Source organism: Pseudozyma hubeiensis, assembly GCF_000403515.1.
Source record: "Pseudozyma hubeiensis SY62 DNA, scaffold: PHS57, whole genome shotgun sequence".
Classification (NCBI taxonomy): Eukaryota; Fungi; Basidiomycota; class Ustilaginomycetes; order Ustilaginales; family Ustilaginaceae; genus Pseudozyma; species Pseudozyma hubeiensis.
The window spans coordinates 70,883-94,404 of NW_012133839.1; the positions used below are offsets into that span (position 1 = coordinate 70,883).

A 23,522-nucleotide genomic window follows, 5' to 3' on the forward strand; every position below is an offset into this window, starting at 1 on the left:
TGGTCACGATTTGGACTATTCGGGCTTGGCATTTATTCGCTGAAAACATCAACTCAATTTGAAAATGGCACAATCCGACCCCCTCTTAGCTTTGCCTTATACAGGTTCGACTCTTGACATTACCAACGGTAGGTCCAGCCGGCAAAAAATATGCGAAATGGCCCGAGGAACAGCCCTTACAGCAGATCGGGAAACGCGTCCCCGTCGAGAAGCTCGAGAAGAAGACCAAAAATGCAAGCTTAGGCAAGCATAAACCCCAAGGTCCGTGGAAGAAGAAGCCTTTTTTTCATTTAAGCGACCAGAAGAAGAATTGCGTGTAAACCTTGCCTTCCGCTGCACGTGTCTGTCTCTCTGGCCTAGAAACCGCTTCGTCAGCCAAGATGCTTGGGAGACGAAGAGGGATTGCGACGACGATGATCGCCAAGCCTTTTGTTGCGTGCCGTTGACTCTTCTTGGAATGGCATCAGAGCAGTGTCGGTTGCAAATCCGCTGTGAAGAAGGAGATATCGGTAGACCCGATACTGGCTCGATTGGATCGGGTCCACTCTTCCGCACTTAGGTTCATCACGGCTCGGTCCCTTCCCCTAACCATCCCACGCTCGGTGCTGCTGCTGCTGCTAACTCGATCGCACTCGCTTTACTCGATCCAAACAGTCAATCTCATATCTCTCATACAATCGCAATTGCAGACACTATCGACCGAACCTCTGCTCCATCTTGCCCAACTTTCTCAACGCCGCCACAAACTCTCCTCCGCCATACCCCGCTTTCCGCGCACCCTGATCGAACAGCAGATCCGTCACCCGCAACGGCCACGCCGGAAACCCGTACAGCTTCTTCACTCCTCCACCACGTTGCTGCTGCGCTCCCCACACCACGAGCAGATCCGGGTCGTCCAGATACCCTTCCCGCAGCAGAGCCTCGTCCAGCTGGCAAACGCTGAGCTCCGAGGTGAACACGTTGCGCTTGGCGATCCACATTTTGCGACACGACGACGCGGAGAACCGTTTCGTGCGAGAGGCTGCCATGTCCGGGAGGAGCGTTGTGGAGAGGTACATCGATGCGAGGTTTCGGAGGTGTGAGCTGACGATCTCGGAGAAGCGTGGCTGACCGTCTCGGCTGTGTAGCAAGGTGACTTGGAGGTTCGATTCCGATTCCGGAGAATCTTTGGGAGAGGGAGAGGCATGCAGTCCGATGCGGATGTCGACGGTGGCAGCGGTGGCGTCTTGCGCTTCGTTGTCGGCGGTGAAGGAGGAAGCGAGTGTTTCGTCGAGCGAAGAGGGGCCTGCTTCCGAGTCGCTTGATGCTGGAGAGCCTGTGGATGAATCGCTCGACTTGCTCGCATTCGATCGTTTCCTCAACCCCGTATACCTTGACCACGAATCCATACCTCCGTCCGCCTCTATCCCCTCAGCACGAAGTGCCACCTCCGTCCCTTTCACGACAGCTTTGGTCTTGTACCCCACCCGCAGCGTCCCGCACAACGCCTCCACCGCTTCCATCGACATCGCCCCCGACGTGTACACGCTCACCTTCTCGACCCCACACACCCTCGCCAAATGGATCACCGCCGCCGCATCGCTCACCCTCTTCGCCTCCACAGCTGTCTCGTATCGCACCCTGAACTCGTTCCACATGTCTGTCTGTCGAGAACGTGTCTCTGGCTCCCGCATGCGCATGAAGAGCGTCGAGAGGTACAGTCGTATTGACGAAGGCGCCGTGTCGGCGAGGACGACAGCGAGGTGGGAAGGGATGCGTATCGAGTCTCGAGGTTGATCGTGTGCGGAGAGGAGGTCTTCGAGCGAGGTATATGATGCTGGGGGTCGGGTGGGTGGGCGTCGGGTGGCATTTTGTATCGAGGTGCCGGCTTGACGTGTGATGAGGATCAGGTGATAGGTGATGTGCAGCACGGCGAATGCAAGCAGCAGGATCGGTTTGAGAAGCAGATATGTTACACTTTGACTGCTCCCTGTCTTGCGTTCCGTCGCCGCGGACGTTGCTGCGTGTGTCCTCGAAGCAGCCATTGTCGATGTGGGACGAGAGCACCAATGCTCCGCCCGGAGCAATCTTGTCTCGCTGCCTTTTGTATGATCTTGGCGACGTCTCTTTGATACTACAGCATGTCCCCAACGTCGTCTTGATCCATTCCAGACCTTGTATCGGTGCGCAAAGCGGCTGTGCTGTAACGTGCTGTGGTCGATGGTCGTGGTGCGAAGAGTTGCACAAATCATCGAGCGCACTCTTCCACGTCAAATTCGGCAACTTTTCCGGCACTTCAACTCGGAATTCGGCACGGCAGCGCTCTTCCTTCTCGCACGTTTCAAGTTCAGAAAACGGCAGAAAGTGGAGGCACTGAAACAAGAAACAAGGGTCCAACCCTTGTCCTCACCATCCAATCACTCTGCGACATCAACCACACACTCACGACGTCGACGTACAGCTTTGCTCCTAGACATACACGGCCAGCGCATACAAAAGGTCAGCCGTGTATAAGGATGCTGCCTCCGGGATTGGCTGCTTCGTGGAAGGCAGGTCTGCGGCTCGGATCGACGTCTTTACTCTTCACGGCAAGCGCCGCTGCCTCACCTCGATGTGCTACCCCAACCATACTTTCTCTCTCAAGATCTAGCATCGACACTCGCATCCCATCACATCGACCGCTGACCACTTCGAGTAACATCCTTGCCCGACTGGCTCCCCTCGCTCGGCGGCGAGACCCCCTCGCACGATCACACCCCACTCCTATCTCCCCACCGCCACAAGACCTCGACCCCATCCATCCGTATCCACCACCATCATCCGCACACCAACCGTCCACCTCACGCGCGCTGCTCTTCCTCGTCGCATTCTCCACCCTCACCTTCACCTCGGCGGCGTACTACTCCCTCCTCGACACGCAGCGCATCGCCTCGCGTCTCCACACCTCCCGCGATGTGTTTTCCAACATCTCGAGCTTCTTCACCTCCTCGAACGATGGAGCTTCTTCTCGCTCGATCTGGGGTTCTGGGGTGGACGAACGTCGTCTGGCGGTGGCAAAGACTCAGGATACAGCGGAGAGACTCGGGTTGCGGATGGAGTGGATCATGCGTCGGTGCGAACAGCTCCTTCCGGAGCCCGTGTGCGAGGTTATCGGACGAACGTATTTGATTGTTGCGGAGAAGTATGTGAACCTTTCTCCATCGCAGAGGGCGGTTGTACCGGTGGTGGCGGTGAATACTTTGGTGTTTGCGATGTGGAGCGTTGCTTCGATCGGTAGACGAGGTGGTGGGGGAATGTTGGGTTGGATGACGAGGAACTTTGTCCATCGTCCGAGTGCAAATCGTAACCGAACCTTGGTCACCTCGGTATTCAGCCATCAGAACTTCTTGCATTTCACCTTCAACAACCTCGCACTCTGGTCTATCGGCGGTTCTGCCGTCTACCTCTCCACCCACCTCTCCTCCTCCTCCGCAGTGGAAGAAGCTTCACCCACCCCACACTTTCTCGCCTTTTTCGCAACAGCGGGGGTATTCGCCGCTACCGTTTCCCACATCGTCACCGCGGTACGCTTTAAACGCATTTCGGCGCTACACGGGGTAGCGTTTGCGAAGGAGACGCTGGGAAGACACGCGAGTCTGGGTGCAAGTGGCGCGGTGTACAGCGCACTGGTGATGAGCGCATTTGCATTCCCCGACGCCAAGCTGGGTGTAATACTGCTGCCGTGGGTGACGGTGAATATTGGTGTCGGGGTGGTGGGGTTGGTGCTGGTCGATGCAGTGGGTGTGGTGAGGGGGTGGAGGATGTTCGATCATTGGGCGCATTTGGCGGGTGCGGCGTTTGGTGCCGGGTATTGGTTTGGGGGAGCAGAGGTGTGGGAGTGGTTGAAGCGGAGGCTGGTGGAGAGGTTGAGGGCGGGTCGGGAGCTACAGTAAGGAGCCCGAGGTGGATGTGGATCTGTAGCATCGTCCAGCACTTCCACTGCAACAGGCTTCTCAGTCGCTCATCTTTCCCCCCACACATGCCTCCTCTATTCGCACAAACTTGCTACCGAACCCTCTGTGTAAAAGTACATGTTCTACAATTGCATTTCACCTTCCTCCTCAGGAGAACCTGCGAATATTATCCAACTCCTGCAACAAGCTATCCAACAAGGCATCGTCCCTCGTCGACAAGGTGGGGATCAAGGCTTTGGCCTCGTCGACCTCTGTGATGCACAGGTTGGCGAGTTGCGCCATTTCGAACTGCGTCAGCTGCAGTCCAGCATTGGCTTCGTCGTCGGGGATCTCGTTGCCTTCGTCGTCGAGCAGCTTGTCGTCTAGCTTGGCGTGTTTGAGCAGCAGCCTGGGAGGAGGGATGGAGGGGAAGAGTGGTGAGTGACGTGGAAATGGAGAAAAGAGGCTGGAAGGTGTGGGCGAAAGACTTACTCTCGGATCTCACGGATGGTGTTTGGGTCTTTGTAGCGGGAGAATTCGGATACGTAGTCTTTGGTTTTGGAGAACACTCTGTGGTGCAAACGTAGCGAGGGTTGGGCAAAGTGAACGAAAGAACTTGTCAGTTGTCGATTGCTGCAACGAATCGAGATTTCGGTAGGGAATGCCACTCACGCAGTCGCCACTTCGTCCCGACCTCCAGCTCCAGCGTCGTTCGCCATGGATCCGAGCGAGTCGGGCTGCGAGAACACCAGCTCGACTTCCGAAATGAGCAGGCATCCGACGTCGTCAAACTCTGCGATTGTGAATGCGCGGGAGTGGGAAAGTGTCAGTGTTGTCATTCGTCGTAGCTGGATAGGATGACAGCGAAATCTCACCTGTTCCGAGTTTGCCGATGGCAGCGTCTTCGTCCTCGATCATCCCCCTGTGTCGACGATCGCGGCCCAGATCGTGTGCTGCCGACATTGTTGCGAGCTCGTTGTGTGCGTGGTGCGGTGTGATCGCGGTTTGGAAGGTGCTCGAGCTGCGATGAGATCAATGAGGGTGCGCCGACTGACGGAGTGTTGAATTGGGCCTGACTGCTGATTGTGAGGGCTGATGTTGAGTCTGCGAGACGGGATGTTGCGAGGGTGATGGACGAGAGAGAGAGATGGAGAAGAAGAGTGATGCTCGAAATTGCGCACTTTGAGAGTGTGTTGGTTCGGAAGGATCGGGCACAAATCGGGTCGCGGCGGGTGTTGGACCCTGAGAAAGCTTCCTCGACACCGTCAATTGCTCAAAACCACCATCACCTCTGACCCCGTCCTCGCACACAACACACTTGCAGCACGTGGACAAGACAACGAGGATGCCATCATGACGGTCGAGCTCACCAACGGCCAACCCGGCCACGACATCCTTCCACCATCGCCCTCCACCGCCTCGCCCAACCTGACCTCGACCATCCACGCGCACCTGAAATCCATCACCTGCCTCGCCTTCTCCCCTTGCGGCACGCTGCTCGCGCTCGGCTCCTCCTCCTCGCACATCTCCCTACACTCGCTCCCCTCTCTCACCCACCTCCACACCATCACCACCTCCCACACCTCGGGCATCAACGACCTCACCTTCTCGTGCGACTCGCTCTACCTCGCCTCGGCCTCGGACGATCTGACCATCAAAATCCACTCGCTCCTCACCTTTTCCCCCATCCGCACCTTCGCCGATCACACGTCGTACATCCTCTGTCTCGCGTACAACCCAACCTCGACGCTGTTGGTGTCGGGATCGTTCGATGAGACGGTTCGACTGTGGAACGTTTCGCGCGCCAAGTGTCACCGCGTCATCTCTGCGCACAGCGAGGCGGTGACGGGCGTGTGTTTTAGCGGAGATGGGACGATGATCGCCAGCTGCTCGTACGACGCCACCATTCGGCTGTGGGATACCACCTCCGGCGCCTGTCTCAAAACGCTCGTTCATAAGGACCAGTCCCCGCTGGGAGGTGTAGTGTTCTCCCCCAGCAGCGCTCAACTCCTAGCCACCAGTCTAGACAGCACCATCCGAATGTGGGACGTGTACAACTCCAAGATCGTCAAAACCTACACCGGTCACCTCAACACCAAAATCCCCATCACTGCAAAGCTCACACGTTTTTTGCCCGAAGCAGCACAAAGCGCGCAAGAGGAACCTTGCTCAGCAGCAGTCATCACCGCTGGAGAAGACGGCAAAGTTACACTGTGGGATGTTCAATCGAAGAAGGTGTTGTGCCAGTGGATGGCTCACAAAGATACAGTCGTAGCCGTAGCACTCCACCCATCCCAAAAGATCGTGGCCACCGCTACTGTAGAACCGGAATGCTCCGTCAAGCTCTGGCACTTTCCACACACCACAAGCTGAATCCAGAACACCCAACACTGTACAACACTAGACTTTCATTTTGTCAATTCACATTCGTGCTTGCAAAAACACCTCGCTACATACACCAAAAGCCTCTCTTCCTCTCCGCCTTTTACTGGCTCTTGTTCTTCCTGCTCACACTCTTACCCCAAACATTCGCCTCCACCCTCCTCTTCTCCTCCTTACCCGCCAACACCTTGTAGTACACGCTTCGCAACAGCGTATCCACGGGCAAGAACATACCCACCCTCTTCTGGTAATCCCTGTACTTGGGGTACTTTTCCGCCGACACCTGTTCCGAGTACCTCGTGCTAGGCAAAAACAGCGCGTTCATGGCGAGAGGAGCCAGGATGGCGTAGTTGGCAAAGTTGGACCAGTGGGCTTTCGTAAAATCGAAGTCGGTGGGGAGGAAGGTCAGGGGCACAAAGGCGTACAGGATCCACCAGGTGGTCTGTTCGCACGCAAAGTTGGGGTGACGACTCCAGGCCCAAAGACCTTTGGTAACGAATCCACGCTGAGCGTCCTCGGGCGTAGAGTAAGGAGTGACGTTTTGCCTCTGGAGCGGAAGCTTGGTCTCCGGGTCGACGAAGGCGTTGGGAAGCGGCTTCTCCTGTGGGTTCTTTCCCCGCTTGTAGTTCTGGTAGTTCCACTGCTGCTGATCGGCGATGAACTGGGTGGTGAGGTTGAGCACAAACAGCGCGGCGAGGATGTAATCGCCGAGGATGAGCTTGTTGACGGGGTGCGGCACGGGCTCGGTGACGTGCTTGACCGAAGTGGTGGTGAGCAGCAGGTAGTTGGGCAGTGCAGTGATGGCCAGCAGGATGTTCTGGGCGATAGCGATGAAGAAGATCGAAAAAATCTCCCAGACAGGGCGGGACATGGTCTTGCGCAGCAGAGGCCATCGGTAGTCCTCCTCACCGGGCTTGAACATGCCCCTGCGGTAGGCGTTGTAGGTGAGCCTGACGGACCAGATCACGGAAAGTGTGGTCATGAGCGCCAGCCTAGGCTCGATCTTGTCCCAGATGGAAGCGTGCTCGACGCCTCGGAAGAGACTCAGCTTTGCGGGCTGGTAGGTAAAGTACTTGTGCACGGTAAAGTGGACCGAGTAGATGAGGGGCAGGAAGGTCCAGAGACCGTCGACCTGGGAAGCGTTGCCGGTGATCTTCTCCATGATCCACACGTAGAAGCTGACGACGCCGCAGAACGCCATGGCAGAGTGGAAGGGGTCGGCGTCCGCATAGTAGGCCTTGTAGGTGGCGAGGTTGGTGAGCGTGTTGGCGTTGCGGAAGTAGGCGGTGAACGCGGGGTAGAAGGAGCGGATGGCGGGAAGCAGGTGGGTGTTTGGGTCGAGGGCGGCATGAGCCCATTCGGAAGCGGTGCCCACCATGTTGGACAGGGAGATGCTTGTGAGAGAAGTGGTGGTGGGATGACAAGCGAGAGCGGATGGATGGAAATTGCAGATCAAGTGCGGAACAAGCGACACGGACGAGGAGGACGACCAAGAATCGATGACTGTGGGCTGTAAAGCCTCCACATGCTGCGCGTTTGTGTCACGCTTTCTACCTAGGAAAGCAGAATCGGCTCACTTTGCAGGTGCGGCGAATGCAGAATCATGCGGATGCAGAATGCGAACAAACGTGCGTCTGCAGCAGATTAGTTAATCGCGTGTCACGACAATAATGCAGATGTTAGACTGAATGTTGTTTCCCTCTAAAATGGTCGTGCATCACGTGCCACTGCCTCTCATCAAGCAGGAAAGGGTGCGCGTCGAGTTGCAAAGGTGCGTGTTGTTCTTTTCTCACTCAGTCAATCGGCAAATGCGAATGCGTCGATTCGGATGCACGAAAGCGCAATTCCGCCAAAAGATTGCTTTCCGCTGCCGATTCGATAATCGTCGTCGTCGTCGTCGTCACACTCACCACCATCCATATCACCGTTTGGCTTCGTTTCTGATACCCCAACCACTACGTGCGCACTGCTGCGCAATCCCTGCTCGCAGCCATGTCCAGCTCATCCTCCCTTCGACGCCAACCGTCGGCCTCGAACCTCACACGGCCAGTACAGCCACGCTCAAGAGCTCCCAGCGTCGCTCCTCCGGTCTCTTCATCAGGCGCTGCTCGAAGGCTCACCGTGAATGGAGCATCCCAGACTGCCTCTCGCTCCGCCTCCTCCTCTTCCAACAACGCTGCCGACGCAGGTTCAAAACGCACGGATGCAGGCGAATCCAACATTCAGGTCGTCGTTCGTGTCAGAGGTCAGGCTCCCAACGAGCCAAAACGCACAACACCCGGCATCCTCACCACCTCCGGTCCACGATGTCAGCAAATTGACGTCGCCATCGAACCCGCGCCCGTCTCTTCCTCTTCCGTAATGGCATCCTCGTCCAACCTCGTACAGGAGTCATCGACGCGTCAGAAGAGCTATCACTTCGACCAAGTCTTTGGTCCCGAGGCTGACCAAGGCATGGTCTACCAGGACGTCGTCGGCCCCATCCTCGAAGAGGTCATGTCAGGCTACAACTGCACCATCTTTGCCTACGGTCAGACTGGTACCGGAAAGACACACACAATGGAAGGCGATTTGACTTCTCAGATGGGCACCTACAGTTCCGAAGCCGGCATCATTCCGCGCTCGCTTTATCGTCTTTTCCATACCTTGGAACTCTCCAAGGACGACTATTCCGTGAAGGCTTCCTTCATCGAGCTCTACAACGAAGAGCTGCGCGACTTGCTCAGTCTAGAATCGTCAGCAGATGCCTCCTCTTCCGCTGCACCCGCAAAGGATGCGCAGCACGGTCTTCGAATGTACGACGATGCACGAGGAAAGGGCGTCGTCATCCAAGGTCTCGAGGAGGTCGCTCTCAAAGACGCCGCTCACGGTCTCACTGTCCTTCGACGCGGAAGTCAAAAGAGGCAGATCGCAGCTACCAACTGCAACGAACAGTCCAGCAGATCTCACGGCGTCTTCACTATGACCGTATTCATCAAGGACAAGGGCTCAAGAGGCGAGGATGTGCTCAAAATTGGCAAGCTCAACCTCGTCGATCTCGCTGGTTCCGAAAACATTGGGCGATCCGGTGCAGAGAACAAGCGTGCCAGGGAAGCAGGCATGATCAACCAGAGTCTGCTCACCCTCGGTCGCGTCATCAACGCTCTGGTCGAGAAGAACAGCCACATCCCTTACCGCGAGTCCAAGCTCACCCGTCTCCTGCAGGAGTCGCTCGGCGGTCGCACAAAGACTTGCATCATCGCCACCGTATCGCAGGAACGCGCCAACATCGAGGAGACCCTCTCGACGCTTGACTATGCACTGCGTGCCAAGTCCATCAAGAACCGCCCCGAGCTCAACACTCGAATGACCAGGTCGGCGCTCATCAAGGAGTACGTATTTGAGATTGAACGTCTCAAGGGCGATCTCCAAGCGTCTCGCGATCAGAACGGTATCTACCTCACCGAAGAATCGTGGAAGACCATGCACTCTGAGCACGAGGAGCGCAAGACGCTCGCCGAATCGCTCAAGCGCAACGCCGAAGTCACCGAAAGCAAGCTCAACAGCCTCAAGGAGCAGTTTGAGCAAAACATGCAGCTCCTCGTCAAGCGCGACAATGAGGTGAAAGCGGCCAAATCAGAATGCGCCGACAAGCTCGCCGAGCTCGAAGCCATGATCGCCAGGGCCAACTCGCTCGAGCTCACCGTCGAGCAGGAGGTGGCTCTGCGCAAAGCGTACATGGCTAGCGAGGCGCACCTCAACCAAGCTGCCACTTCGCTCGCCGACCTGGTGCATCAGAGCACTGCCGACGTTCAGGGTCTGTTTGACAAGTTGGAGCGCAAAACGGCGGTGGAGACGGCGAATCGCGCTCTGGTCGCAGAGTGCAGGAACGCAGTCTCGCAGCGAGCGGGTCAGCTCGAATCCAGTTTGACCAACTTCCACTCTGCAGAGGGTCAATTCCACGCCACGCTGCAGTCCAGCCTCGAGACGCTCGCCAGCAGCTCCGACACGCGTCACGAGGAGCAGCAGCAGTTCCTGCAGGCACGTCTCAAAAAGCTTTCAACATCTCTGCGGGATGTTCGATCGGGTCAGATGGAGTCCAAGGACGTTCTCACGGCACTGCTCGGCGAGCTCGATGCGACGGTCAACGAGATGCAGGCTGCGAGCGAGGCGAACCTCGGTTCGCTCAAGCAGACCTGTCGTGGTGCGATCAACGATGTCGTGCTCGCCAACACGCAGCGCTTTGCCCAGGTAGCCGCGTCCCTCGATTCCATGGTCCAGTCCCACGTTGCCACTCTGAAGCACGTGACGGACATCAACCTCTCCAGCCAGCAGCAGATCGCGCAGGTCAAAGCAGCTGCCGAAGCCGCCAACGCGCAGGAACTCGCCAGCCTGAGGGAGCAAAACGCCCTCTTGACGGCCACCGTCGACGAGATGAAGCGCAGCAACGTCTCGCTCAAAGCGGATCTCATGTCGGACTTTGGCAAACTCCTGGACCGTTTCACCGACCAGCAAGAGTCGGCCGTCTCGACATCCATCACTTCTGCCCAGGCGCTCGTCTCGCGCTCCACCGCCGCTTGCGAATCGCAGGCCGCCGAACAATCTTCCCGGCTTGACGCGCTCTCCTCCACGGCCGAAGAGACCGCCACCCAGCTGCACAGATCGCAGTCCGCGCTCGTCGAGCAGACCAGCGTCATCAGCACCGACGTCAGCCAGGCCAGTGGAGAGCTCGGCACAAAGATGGACGCATTCGCTTCCGCGATCGAAGACGATCTCTCCTCCACCACGCAGTCCACCTCTCGGGGTCACGAGGACATCTCGTCGCTCACAGAGAGGGTGAGGGAGGAGATCGATTCCCGAACCAAATCGCAATCGTCCAAGATCAAGGCTTGCAACTCGAAGCTCAGCGAAACGTTCGATTCCCTGGCGGAGAACCTCAAGACGTCCGGAGAGGAGATCGGAGAGGCGGTCAAGCAGGTCGGTGGCCTTGTGGATGGAAGACACGAAGAGGTCAAGCAGTGGGGAGAGCAGATGGAGGCTGGGTTGCGTGGGTTCTCGACCGACTCGAATGCGCTGTTGGTGGGCAGGTTCAAGGAGGACAAGAGTACCGGTCAGACGCCGCAGAAGAAGGTGTGGAAGATGCCCGGTCGTTGGACGCTGGTGCCGGAAAACAGGGAGGATGCGATCGAAGCGGGGAGGCAGGTGACGGATACTCTGCGAAGCGCAGACGCTGACAACGTGCTGAGTTCGGAGATCGGTGTGGAGCCTTCCTCCGAAGCGGATGCTCACTTCGCACCGGCAGGCTCGGCAGACGTCAGCGCTGTGGAACCAGAGCTGGCGATCGACACACCCACTTCACCTCCAGCACCAGTAGAGGCAGAACTTGTTTCGACACGTTCATCCGCTCGACCCCTGCGAGAGCTGCCTTTCGGCCACTCGAACCTTCCCGTCTCGGCGTCCAGCGAGGACTTGGCTCCGATCAAAGCCGTCGAATCAGCTTCGGCGGTCCCCAAATCGAGAAGCGCCAAGAACAAGCTCGCTGCTACGGCGTTGCCCGTCAGCAAGCGTGCGAGGTCGTGAAACCCCTCCCATGACTTTCTCTGTTACCGCCGTATCCTCTCCCTCTCTGGAGCCACTTGGACCAGCGCTGCGTCCCGACTAAGTCGTGTACCATTTTGTAATTTTATTTGTCGTGTAGAATCAGCTGCTTTATCTTGGATGCTTATGATAGAAATATTGATACCAGGTTTGGAACCGAAAGGAGCTTTGTGCGTGTCTGGCGGTGCGTGTGTGAGCGATGGTGACCGAAACCAGGAGCTGTGCATCAAAGCTGACAGAGTTCTGCACCAGCACTACAGGTTGAGAGCGAGCTGTGGCGGGTCGAGCAAGAAGAGCCTAGGGCAAGTCGCAACATAGTCTAAGTTGGCAGGCAAGGAATAGTCTACAGTGGGAAAGTCATCGACGTCTGTCGAGCCGTGATATATCGAGATGCCGGCGATGGCCTACTGAGCATACTTTTGGCCAGTGATGAGCTCGTAGGCCTCCCTGTACTTCTCCTCTGTCCTCTTCACCACGTCGTCTGGCAATGTGACGGGGACACCCTGATCGGCAGCCTTGTCGAGACCGTTTGCTTTCAACCAGTCGCGCACGTACTGCTTGTCGAAGCTGTCCTGACCTCGACCGACGGCGTACTTGTCGGCGGACCAGAAACGCGAGCTATCGGGAGTAAGGACTTCATCGACGAGGATCATGTGATCGTCGCCGATCAGGCCGAACTCGAACTTGGTGTCTGCCAGGATGATGCCGCGCGACTTTGCGTGGGCGGCAGCTTTCGAGTAGAGCGCAACGGCGGCGGTAGACATGCGCTTGGACAGGTCTGAGCCGATGATCTCGTCGACTTTGTCCGGGTGGATGTTTTCGTCGTGTTCGCCCTGCTCGGCTTTTGTGGACGGAGTGAAGAGGGGACCGTTGGGGATCTGTTGGCTCTCCTGAAGACCCTCTGGCAGCTTGATGCCGTGCACGGTGCCGGTACGCTTGTACTCTGCCCATCCACTTCCGGTAATGTAGCCCCTGACGATGGCTTCGATGGGCAACACTTTTGCACGCTTGACGAGCATGGATCGAGCCTCGACTTGGTGCTTGACGCCGTCGAGTTTTTGTTTGAGCTCGTCGGGGAACTGTGCGTAGTCGGTAGCGATGATGTGGGATTCAATGAGGGAAGGAGTCAAGAGATCGAACCAGAAGGTGGACAGAGCGTGGAGGAGTTTGCCTTTGTTAGGGATGCCATTCTGGAGGATGATGTCGAAGGCCGAGATCCTGTCGGTGGCTACAAAGAGGATGGCACCTGCATGAGGACCTTCGGTGAGGCCTGCGTCGTATACATCGCGGACCTTGCCCTTTGCGATGAGCTTGAGTGGCAGATCGGTGGATACGATGGCGGTTTGCGACATGTTCTTGAGTGACTGACAATGGCCTGTCGAGACGTGTGTTGTCGGCAAGAGAAAGCAAAGATGGCCAGACGATACCAATTTGGAAGCGAGCGAGCAGCGAGTCATGCAGACAATCAACCAAATGCTTCTCAAATTAGGCTTTGCCGCCCCACGCACGGTCAGTCCGAAAGATTTTTACTTTCCTCCACAACAGAAGATGCACAGGCCTAACATTGAGTGAGACACGTGATCTCGGAAAACGTGCATTGGAGACGCGAAGGGCTTTCAAGCTGAGCTCTAAGCTGAAGGGCGCAGCTACACTGTTGTTAGAAGCGGAAGGGTGCGGCAGGCTCGACCCAGAGGCCGGACCAAGAGCGACGCCATGACGTCGAGCTCCAACAGGGAATTGCTCTGTCATGGTCCAACTAGAAGCCGCTCGTCAGACGTTGCGATGAAACTTGTTCAAAACAACGAAGAGAACGCTGAGATAGTCCATTAGATCGGAGCCTGAGTGCTTCTGAAAGTAATCAGAGATCTGGTATGTGCAGAGCCCATCTTTGGAGTCAATCACAGTTGGTCGAGGCATACAGTATAGAAAGGTGGAGCAGCGATTCTCGTCTCGAGAGAACAACACTTTTTTTGACGAGAAACGCGCTCCCGCAGCTCGAAACGCGAGTAGTTGCAGTCAGGCAGAAAAAGAAATCAGGTTGGGCTAGCGGGTTGAGTGATTTTGCGGAAACAACACACTCACGCTCGAGGCCGCAGAGTGTCTGTCTGTCAAAACGCTGCTCAGTGGTGTTGCTTTCGCGTCACCGACTTGCTCAGTTGCTCGGAAGCATCCCGCAATTTTCTTTCTCATCCACCACCTCCGCCATCGGATCATCACCCGACGAATCACACAGTCATGGTCAAGGCTGCCTCGAGGCACGCCACTCCGGATGGCGAGAATGAGAACGAGAACGGCAACGATCTCGCTCTCGCCACGCCCCGACCCAAATCCGCTCAGCTTTTGCCTTCGCGCAACAGCATGTCCAACATCACAAACTCGCTCTCGTCCAAGCGCATCCTTCCAGCTCACCTTCAGTCAGCCGCAAAACCCGCCCTGCGCGGCTCCCTCTCTTCCAACGCTACTCCGCAGCCGAGGCGCAAACGTACAGATGCCGAGCCTGCCACTGTCACGCCTCGTCCCAGAGCATTCGTAGACAAAACGTCCGAGATGCGCAAGATGCAGTCCGTCAGCGACATTTCCAGGCTCACTACTGCTTCCGCATCCTCCAGCGACGACTCTTCCAGGTCGGCAGACATCGAGCCTGTCAAAGCGTACCTGCGCATCCGACCTCCCGCCCAAGACGCTCCCAAAGAGTCCGCTCGCCCTTACATCGAGGTTGTCAGCGACACCGAAGTCCTCATGCACCCGCCCGCCCAGCACGCTTACAGCAGCGCTCATCCTGGTGTCAGGTCCAGAACCGCCAGCATCCTCCCTCCCACAAAGTACATCTTCAGCAAGGTCTTTGGCAACGAGCCCTCTTCTTCCTCTCGCGCCGAGCAAGACATGTCTCAATCTGCCTTCTTCCAGCACACCACTCTTCCTCTCGTCGAAGCTCTTCTCCAAGGCGAGAGCGGCCTCATGTTCACCTACGGTGTCACAAACTCTGGAAAGAGCCACACCGTCATGGGCAACAGCTCGCCCGGCGGCGCCGGCATTCTTCCGCGTTCGCTCGACGTTATCTTCAACAGCATCAATGGTCTCGAGAGCTCCGCAACCATCCAACCCGTCGGTGTCTCGGGTGTCCAGCGCGCAGAAAAGCACTCCCTGACGGCCGAGTCTGCTTCTAACCTTGGCGTCAATCCTTTCATGATTCCGAGCGTCTCGCGTAGACTCCTCGCAGAGGCTCCCACACGTACTCCGAAGCCTGCAAAGCTCATCGAACACGATCCAACTAAAGTTGCAGTCGACCGCAACCTCCGCTACAGCGTCTTTGTCAGCTACGTCGAAATCTACAACGAGAAACTTTTCGACCTCCTCGATGTCTCGCCCGGTGCCACTCTCGGTCGATCCGAGTCGGTCCGCGGCTCCAACTGGAGTCTTGCCAACATGGCCAACGCGCCTCCGAGCTCCATCCCATCGAGCGCCAGCATCACGCTTAACCGCAAGCCCCTCAGCCTCAAGAACGATCACGACAACGGCGGCAAGTATGTTGCCGGTCTGCGTGAGATCAGGGTATCTTCGGCACAAGAAGCTCGCGATCTCCTTCATCGCGGCCAGGAGAATCGTGCCGTCTTTGGAACCATGGCAAACCGTGCAAGTTCCCGAAGTCACGGCATCTTTACCATCAAAGTCATTCGTCACCACGGAGGTCTCACCAATCTATCCGATGATGACCTCGACTCCTTCACCACTGCGCGTCTCAGCATCGTCGATCTTGCAGGAAGCGAGCGTGTCGCCAACACCGGCCTCGCAAGCGGTGACCGTCTCAAGGAGGCCGGCAACATCAACAAGAGTTTAATGTGCCTCGGTCAATGTCTCGAAACTCTTCGCAAGAACCAGGTGCGACTCATGGGCACCACCGACAACGGCCAGGCTGCTACTGTCAAGCGACGCGTCAGCATCGTCCCTTTCCGTCATTCCAAGCTCACCGAACTCTTCCAGAGCTTCTTCGTCGGCGAGGGCAAGGCCGTCATGATCGTCAACGCGAACCCTTACGATACCGGCTTCGACGAGAACTCGCACGTCATGAAGTTCAGTGCCATCGCCAAAGAGGTTGCTGTTCCGCGCTCCATGGGTCCCGTGACCAAGATGTTGCCTCCGCTTCCACCTCACAAAGAGGACCGTGCTTCCGACTCTCGATCGCTGCCAAAGTCCAAGTCGAGCATCGACGTGACCACCTCCGGTAGCGAAGCTAGCGCAGACGTCACCATCGTCGAGGACGACGAAGAATACGAAGACGAGAATCACGATTCCTTCGTCGACATGCTCGTCCAGAAGCACGAGGAATTGCGACAAAAGCTCTACGCCGCCGAAATGCGCTGCGCCACCATCGAGGCTGAAGTGAGGAAGGAGATGGCAGATGAATTCGAAGCCAGACTTGTCGAATTGCAAGAATTCTACCACACAAGGATGATGAACGATGCCGAAGAAAACAACAAGTTCACTAACCGCAAGATCGACCTGCTCGTCAGCACAAACGCTCGCAACGAACCCGAACTCGATGCTGACACCAGCCTCGAAAGGCAGCTCTCCGACATTAGCATGAGCGACGACGAGCACTACGAGTCCGGTCACGATGAGGCCGAGGTCGAAGGCAACCTTGTTGCCAGGAACCGTGGCTTTGACCGCAGCATGAGCGAGGTCAGCGCGGGTGACAGCGTCTTTGACGATGCAACCGAGGGCGAAGTATCCGACTCTCTCGCCATCGACGATTCCGAAGATGAACAGGACGCGAGCCAGCTTGAAGAGTCTGCCATCCTCCAACCAGGCAGGACTCCCAGGCGCTCGGCAGCAAAGCAGATCAACTACGCGGCTTCCGAGGACTCGCTCACTGGATTGGACGAGGAAGATGCTTCTCAATCAGAGTCTGAATCCGGGTCCGAAGAGGAGTCCGGATCTGACGCTGCATCGGTGAGCGATCAAGACGACAACATGTCGTCGGCTATCAGCGCTGCAGGAGCTGACGAGAGCGAGAATGACTACAGCAGCGAAAGCGATAGCGATAACGACGCAGACCAGGCGGACGAGCGAAAGCTCAACAAGCGCGCAGCCGAACAAGGCAAGTCGCAGGTCTTTGTCGAGATCCCTGACAGCACTCCTGATGACAGCCTCAGCTCCATCGCAAGCTCGTCTCGCCTGCAGCAGGAATCCGACTCGTCCTTTGACGAAGAGAATGCCAACTCAGACAGCGACGAGGAAGAGGACCGTCCCGCACCTCCACGAAGAAAGTCTGGCCGTGCCAGCGGAGCCAATTCGAAAGCAACCCGCGGAAGCAACGGCAGCACCGCCACAGCTCGTGGCCGACGCTCCTCAAACAAGTCCCGCGCCTCTTCTCGAGATGCGTCCATCCTCGACCAGGCTGGTGCGCTCACCGACTTGAGCGATGCCAGCATGGTAATGGAAGAGACCGTCACGCCTAAGAAGAAGCGCAAACTGCGTAAGAAGGCAGCCATGCAGGAGGACGACTACGTCGAGCAGATCGGCGACTCGAGTCTCGTCGAGGCTGTCTACTCGAACACTAGCCACAACACCTCGAGGGCCTCGGGCGCGAGCCGAGCCTCCCGCAGCTTCAACAGTCGGAAATCGCTTCGCTTCTAAGGTCCAGTGCTCTTGTCGTGTCTTATTAGACCTAGCGGCTCTTCACCGTCTGCAGACTCTGATCGTGTACACCATCTTCCCTCGTTCCGCGCAACTTCTTTCTAGCAATGCTTCAATACCCTTTCTGACTCGTCTACACCAAGTAGCCTGTGTTCACTGTGTTCATACCTCACATCCTTTCGAAGGATAATCGTGCGATAAGTTGGGTCTCGCCACAGACGATCCGCTTTGGTCCGGTTGCAGAGTGTGCTGAGCTTGACATTGGTGTCATCGGCGAGATCTCCCGGCTCGTACGCGGATCACACCCGTTCCAGATCGTGTTGTGATGAATATTACGCAATCGTTCCAATGAGACCTCCAATTCCTGGCTTTGGGCGTCGACCATCTGTCCCTCCGTGATCCTCATATATGTCGACGTTGTTCGGCAGGATCAGAAGCGGAGAGTGGTGCGAGGGGAAGGTAAGCTCGGCATGATTGATGATGCCTGCATTCCTCTCTCTCTTCCTCTATGTACGCCGCATGATCTTGTCATAGGCCCGAGGCTGCTTGAACCCGAGTGATTGTCGTCGGACCTCCTCACAATGCATGCATTAGCAGGCAGTCCTTGTCGAGCACCATGTCTATGTGAGTGGTGACGTTGTGCGAGATTCTCGCTGTAGTAGCTTGATCATGCCAACCGCCAAGCATCGCTGTCGAGGACGGTACCCAAGTCGAATCCTAGGCTCCTACCCTCACCGCCTCACTTGTTCTTCAGCCTCAGTCGACCCTAGTCTCGGTCAATTCGATGAAGGAAGGACCCAAGATGCACAGTGACCTCGATGAACAGCTCATTGGCAGCTTCTGTCGAGCGAGACGATCGCATGCTGTCCCGACCCGGCTCCTTGCCACCAGAGAGAAGAGGCAACATCAGAACGCTTGCCCGGAGCATCCCAGCTCGTCTATCGACAGCGTTGTGGAGGCAGTGAGAAGTCACTGTGGCCCATTCGCGTGCAACCAGCTCAACGAAAGTGCAAGGTCCGCAAGGTCGGGTCGGTCGCCAATCGTCTTTGCGATTCCCCGCGTGTAAGTGTCTTCTTTCCCATATCGGATTTGTCAAAAGATGCTCAGAATTTGATCTCTTTTTTTCTGGCGCGGGCAAAAAGTGCAAACCTTTTACTCATTGATATTTGCAGTCTGAGACCTATTGTGAGACTTATTGAATGCGTTTCGCTTCACGAAGGCAAAGGAAAAAAAAACATCGCTTCGGGTTATATCTACTGGAGAGCTGTGAGAACCCCCCTAGCAGCGTTGTTGGTTGTCAGTAGGAAAATCCTAAAAAGACTTTGCGAGCGAACGGATATTGTTAGCCATTTGTTCATTAACACATTTCATGTTCGCAGATGCTATCGCAAACGATGCTGACCATGTTTGACTTTCAAACAAGGAGGATTTGTGCTCAATATCTTTATGTATCTCAGCAAAAATAAATAAAACGCTGAAAGAGATGTGACTACGAAGATGATTCTTGTGGTAAATTAGCGCGACAAACAACAAGTATCCCTTTATTTCTGCTTAGATTCTGTGCATGTCAATAATTGTCGTTAAGGGCAAGCATATTCTCGGCCTCAGTTGCTGTGCTTAGGCGAGAATCAAATGGCCAAGAAAATATTTGTCGGTATTTGACGAAAATTATCAGTCTCACGATCTTTAGCTCGAGATTGAAGCTCAGATGTGTGTTTGTGTGGGGATAGAAGCCTCTGAAAATGACAGTATTTCTTTTGTACCGCTGACTTCGTCGAATTGTCGAGACGCCTTGCTATCTTATTATGCGTCAAGGATTGTAGACACAGAGTTTTCCAATATACATCTAAATCCAATCTATGTGTGGATATTTTTGAGCAGCACAGAGCTGATATGTTTCAAAGCGTGGCAGACCGAGAAATGGTCGCAACCTCACCGGCGATGAGCTCCTCCGCAGACGCCAAAACTTCGATACAGATCGATGTGATTTGCTGCATTGCCCTTCTCTCAACGAAAATGCGTACTGGGCCGTCCGGATGCCTTTTATGAACGCAATATTGTGTCATCTTCACCGAAGCGAGCGCAAAAATTTGAATGGACGCCATTTTTCTTGGGGCAAGACCTCGGCCGTTCGCCAGATTCTCTACGCCAAAGCTTTGTTCAATTGGAATTACGGGACTGCCGGCCCTCGGGGTCTGTCAGGACTCGGGGTGGGACGGCACATGAGTTCACGCAGATCCAGAGGCACGGGATACACATGGGCTCAATCGGTCTGCTTCCACGTTCATTGAAAGCGTGTCGCGAGGGGCATGACTGCTTTCATGCAGGCACTACGGATGGTGTGGAACAAGTATGCTTAGAAATCCATGGAGTCGTTGATCATCCGTGCCTTTCCTGTCTTTGCTTTGCCACCAGCATGAGCTCTTCCGCCCTTGCCGGCGTGTGCCTTGCGTCCATGATGCTTCTCTGCGCGGCGGACCGCTTTTGCACGGTCCGAGGCCACGAGTTGAGCAATCTTTGAATCGTCACCGTCGAGCATCGCCTTGCGAGCAGCTCCGCGAGAGGGCTTGACAGCGCTGGCAGCGGCTGCCTTTGCAGCTTTGCGTTCCTGTCTGCTAAGGCCATCATCCCGATCCTGTGCGGCATCGGCATCGCTGCCGTCATCGTCTTCTTCGGTACCTTCCTGATCGTCGCTATCTCGGCCTTGATCGCTGTCATCGTCTTCGATGTCAGACAGATCCTCATCACCTTCATCCTCCGAGCCAGCAACCTCGATCATTCCCTCGGTGGTGCTTAGGCGTAGGGAGGACATGTACTGTGGGAATTGATCGGGCGGAAGCTTGTGGTCAGTCACAGAACTTTGTCTGAGGATGAAACGCAACACGCCTTCGTGATGAAGCACACTTACTTGTTCAAGCTCACGGTCCTGTTTGGAACCACCGAAGCCACTGGCCTTGGCAAGAAGGTCGAGTCTAATGTCGCCATTCGCGACTATTGGTTTGTCGTTGTCTTGGGCATGTTCTGCGTCCGATGCTGGCTTTGGAAGTTTTGTCTGCTGTCGTGCGAATTCTGGAACAACGTCCTGGAAGCGAGGAAATTCGTCGGACTGGTATCTGAAGCGTTTTCGGAAGAATCTGCGCACGCACTCGACGTCTCTGTCAAAGTAGCTGAGATTGCGATATGGAGGGAAGGAAGTCAGTTTGTGATCATCTCGCAGTGAGCGATGGACGCAAAGGCTGAGCTACTTACTATTCTGCGTTTTCATGGTTGATGCTGACCATTTGGGGGAAGTCAATCAAGATGGGCTCAACGGTGACGTCGTCTCCCAAATGTACCTGACCGTCGGACGCAGCATCGGCATCGTCGTCATGGTGGCCTTCCTCTTCCTCTTCCTCTTCGGACTCGGAGCCGGACTCTGATTCGGAGAGCTCTTGCCCTTGCTGGCCTGCAGTCTGTAAAGATGCTGGCGCGATGACCCGCTCGAAGCCGTTGCCGCGCTCGACCTCGTGTCCAAGGGCTCTGTCTACTTTGAGACCGTTGGCGTTGTGCTGTTGCGAAGGTTCTGGCTGATCATGTCGTGGTGCGTTCTTGGCTCTTGATTCTGTTGGAGCTGCTGCTCTTGCCGAATCGGATTCGTACTCGTCATCACTTGGACTTGTGACCTCGCGAATGAGGAGGTTGAATTCGTTAAAGTCGCCGTGGATCAAGCCGGCTCGTGCTAGACGTACGATGAGCTTCATGAGGGCTGAGTAGAGGAGGGGGATCTGATCTGGAGGCAGTACAGCGATTTGTCGGAGCGGAAAGGCGTCGATGTAGGACATGACGATGCAGTGGCGTGCTTGGTCGATAGGTTGAGGTACAGGAAAGCCATGCTCATGAAGGATCTTCATGAATGCGTACTCCTTTGCCGCAGCCAAGCGACTCATGTACATCCAGCTTGCGCTCTTGCGCTTGCCCATGTAGTCACGCTTCTCCTTGATGGCTCTGAAGCTGATTCGACCGAGACGATGGATCTTGAGAACGCGTTGTTCTTGATCTGGCGAAGAGACGATCATGATGTCGCTCTCCTTGCCGACGCCGATACGCCTGCCGACAGCAGCTACGCTGTCACGTTTGGAGAAGGCACGCAAGGCGAGGTAGTCGTAACCACCGTACGTGAGTCGATATCCATCGTACTTGGTGTTCTGGACACGAGCGATCAGATTGCGTTTGGCGAGCGAACCGAGAAGCTTGTTGATACCGGAGTGGTGAAGACCGCAGATCTGTGCAGCGAGGGATGATGGGACGACTTCGTGGTTTTTGGAGCCCATCTCTACCGCAGTCAGGACACGAAACTCCTGACTGGTGATGTAGCGTAGATCGGTTGCATCGAGCCTCATGGTGACGAGAAGCTATGCCGAGGTGGTAGGGGTATACGAGGTTGATGATGGTGGGACACGAGAAGAAGTGCAAGAAGATTGTACGAATGAGCAACTTTGAGTTTGACTGTTTCGACAAATTTTGAGATTTTGAGAAATTTCGCTAAGGAGTGAGAGAAGAGGACCCTGAACGTCGTCAACCTTGACTCCACACTGCCGAAGGCGATGGGTTGAATTTGTTAGAGTGGAGCATCAACACACTTGCTTCGCTCGAGTGGAGCGACCAAGTCCAAACAGGCAGGCAGGACAACAACAGCGGCGACGCACACAGTCAAAAAGACCACTTGTCGATCCAGGGCGCAGGGTCGCAGGCTGCAGTCGGTTCGCGGATCATTTTGAACTCCACATGCGTCAACTGGGCAGTTCAACGGTGTTCCAACATCCAAATTCATGGCCGTTGTGATGGCGGATGCATTCGGCTGAGCTGCCTTTTGGAGCCCCTTTTGCCCTCTGCCTTTTGCCTCTGTCACCATCACTCGCCATCAACGTCGACCTCTCCTTGACCATCACTGCGAGAACGGAACGCAGATTTCACATTCGCCCACCATGCATGCTAGATTCGTCGCCGTCACTCTGGCATCCCTCACCTTTGCCTCACAGGCCCTGGCATGGGGCTGCATCGGCCAGGATTGCAACCACGCTGCCAACCAGATCTCCTTCTCAGCACCCGAATCTGCCAATCACGACGCCAAGTCAGGCTCGCTCGCATGGGGTCCCACTCCTGGACAGGGCTGGCAGTGGTCCAGCTGCGGAACTGGTGACGAGATTGTAGACGTAGACAGCATCGTCGTCAGCCCAGACCCGCCCGTTCCCGGTCAAAATCTCACCGTCCGTGCTAAGGGTACCATCAAGGACGAAGTTAGCGTAAGTCGCACCGGTTTTTTCTCGCACAGATCTCTTGCATCGTCTCACTCACATCATGCTTACTAACTCGCTCCTTCGCTTTTGAGCTCTCTTTGTCAATAGGACGGCACCTTTGCTGATGTCATTGTCAAGCTTGGTCTCATTCGTCTGCTCGCACGCCGATTCGACGTTTGCGAGGAAGCCAGACAGAACAACGCTGACCTTCAATGCCCATTGTCCGCCGGAGAGTACGAGCTGGAACACACAGTCGCACTGCCTCGAGAGATTCCACCCGGCAAGTTCAACGTCCACATTACCGGAGAGAACCAGGACGGCTCCAACCTGCTCTGCCTCGATCTCAGCATTCAATTCGGCTTCCGTCGTTGATATCAAATAGCTCCCTCGCTACGATCACTTCAATCTCAACTTGGAACTCGGCTTCCTCATGGGCACAATCAATTCACTGTTTTCATCATGTCATCCATGCCTCGTGCTCGACAATCGTCATGCCTGCAGGTATGCCGTAAGCCCCGCAGACCGCGTTAGACACAGCTGCCGACAATGATGAGACTGTAGGAAGTGAGGCAACCCTGGCTCATGTCTGCAAAGACGCAATCTTACAAAAACGCGGGTCACACGCTCGCAGATCGGGTGCGAAGGTCCGCACGATCCATAGCAACGCAGATCCACAAATACGTGTTGAGCGACCATTGCGTGAAGAAAGAACAGACGGCGGGTACAAGATGCCGAGATG

General features: G+C 55.8%; 11 protein-coding genes across 11 annotated transcripts in view; 6 read left to right on the plus strand and 5 right to left on the minus strand.

Annotated features, from left to right (window-relative positions):
* The window catches only part of PHSY_005899 (CAMK protein kinase), a gene marked incomplete at both ends in the record, with an annotated part of 862 nt that extends 303 nt beyond the window's left edge, over positions 1-559 (plus strand). Inside the window, one exon of the mRNA XM_012336503.1 lies at positions 361-559. Within this exon, the coding sequence (XP_012191893.1) occupies positions 361-559 (199 nt within the window). The remainder of the gene's footprint in view (positions 1-360) is intronic.
* A 133-nt stretch (positions 560-692) lies between these two features.
* Positions 693-2,231, minus strand: PHSY_005900 (hypothetical protein; the record flags this gene model as incomplete). The annotated part of the gene is made up of 1 exon (XM_012336504.1): positions 693-2,231. The coding sequence occupies one exon, from the start codon at positions 2,229-2,231 to the stop codon at positions 693-695; it is 1,539 nt and encodes a 512-aa protein (XP_012191894.1).
* A 264-nt stretch (positions 2,232-2,495) lies between these two features.
* Positions 2,496-3,911, plus strand: PHSY_005901 (hypothetical protein; the record flags this gene model as incomplete). Its single annotated transcript, XM_012336505.1, has 1 exon — positions 2,496-3,911. One exon carries the CDS (start codon positions 2,496-2,498, stop codon positions 3,909-3,911), a length of 1,416 nt encoding a protein of 471 aa, XP_012191895.1.
* A 168-nt stretch (positions 3,912-4,079) lies between these two features.
* PHSY_005902 (RNA polymerase II fourth largest subunit fragment) lies at positions 4,080-4,829 on the minus strand (the record flags this gene model as incomplete). The annotated part of the gene is made up of 4 exons (XM_012336506.1): positions 4,080-4,320; positions 4,404-4,481; positions 4,584-4,704; positions 4,787-4,829. The coding sequence occupies 4 exons, from the start codon at positions 4,827-4,829 to the stop codon at positions 4,080-4,082; spliced, it is 483 nt and encodes a 160-aa protein (XP_012191896.1).
* A 435-nt stretch (positions 4,830-5,264) lies between these two features.
* On the plus strand, positions 5,265-6,284 carry PHSY_005903 (hypothetical protein; the record flags this gene model as incomplete). The annotated part of the gene is made up of 1 exon (XM_012336507.1): positions 5,265-6,284. One exon carries the CDS (start codon positions 5,265-5,267, stop codon positions 6,282-6,284), a length of 1,020 nt encoding a protein of 339 aa, XP_012191897.1.
* A 112-nt stretch (positions 6,285-6,396) lies between these two features.
* On the minus strand, positions 6,397-7,671 carry PHSY_005904 (hypothetical protein; the record flags this gene model as incomplete). The annotated part of the gene is made up of 1 exon (XM_012336508.1): positions 6,397-7,671. One exon carries the CDS (start codon positions 7,669-7,671, stop codon positions 6,397-6,399), a length of 1,275 nt encoding a protein of 424 aa, XP_012191898.1.
* A 614-nt stretch (positions 7,672-8,285) lies between these two features.
* Positions 8,286-11,852, plus strand: PHSY_005905 (hypothetical protein; the record flags this gene model as incomplete). The annotated part of the gene is made up of 1 exon (XM_012336509.1): positions 8,286-11,852. One exon carries the CDS (start codon positions 8,286-8,288, stop codon positions 11,850-11,852), a length of 3,567 nt encoding a protein of 1,188 aa, XP_012191899.1.
* Positions 11,853-12,274: 422 nt separating this feature from the next.
* On the minus strand, positions 12,275-13,222 carry PHSY_005906 (phosphoribosylaminoimidazole-succinocarboxamide synthase; the record flags this gene model as incomplete). The annotated part of the gene is made up of 1 exon (XM_012336510.1): positions 12,275-13,222. One exon carries the CDS (start codon positions 13,220-13,222, stop codon positions 12,275-12,277), a length of 948 nt encoding a protein of 315 aa, XP_012191900.1.
* An 883-nt stretch (positions 13,223-14,105) lies between these two features.
* Positions 14,106-17,507, plus strand: PHSY_005907 (kinesin; the record flags this gene model as incomplete). The annotated part of the gene is made up of 1 exon (XM_012336511.1): positions 14,106-17,507. The coding sequence occupies one exon, from the start codon at positions 14,106-14,108 to the stop codon at positions 17,505-17,507; it is 3,402 nt and encodes a 1,133-aa protein (XP_012191901.1).
* Positions 17,508-19,863: 2,356 nt separating this feature from the next.
* Positions 19,864-21,886, minus strand: PHSY_005908 (hypothetical protein; the record flags this gene model as incomplete). The annotated part of the gene is made up of 2 exons (XM_012336512.1): positions 19,864-20,674; positions 20,757-21,886. 2 exons carry the CDS (start codon positions 21,884-21,886, stop codon positions 19,864-19,866), a joined length of 1,941 nt encoding a protein of 646 aa, XP_012191902.1.
* A 585-nt stretch (positions 21,887-22,471) lies between these two features.
* PHSY_005909 (phosphatidylglycerol/phosphatidylinositol transfer protein precursor) lies at positions 22,472-23,155 on the plus strand (the record flags this gene model as incomplete). The annotated part of the gene is made up of 2 exons (XM_012336513.1): positions 22,472-22,789; positions 22,892-23,155. The coding sequence occupies 2 exons, from the start codon at positions 22,472-22,474 to the stop codon at positions 23,153-23,155; spliced, it is 582 nt and encodes a 193-aa protein (XP_012191903.1).
* Positions 23,156-23,522: the final 367 nt, after the last annotated feature.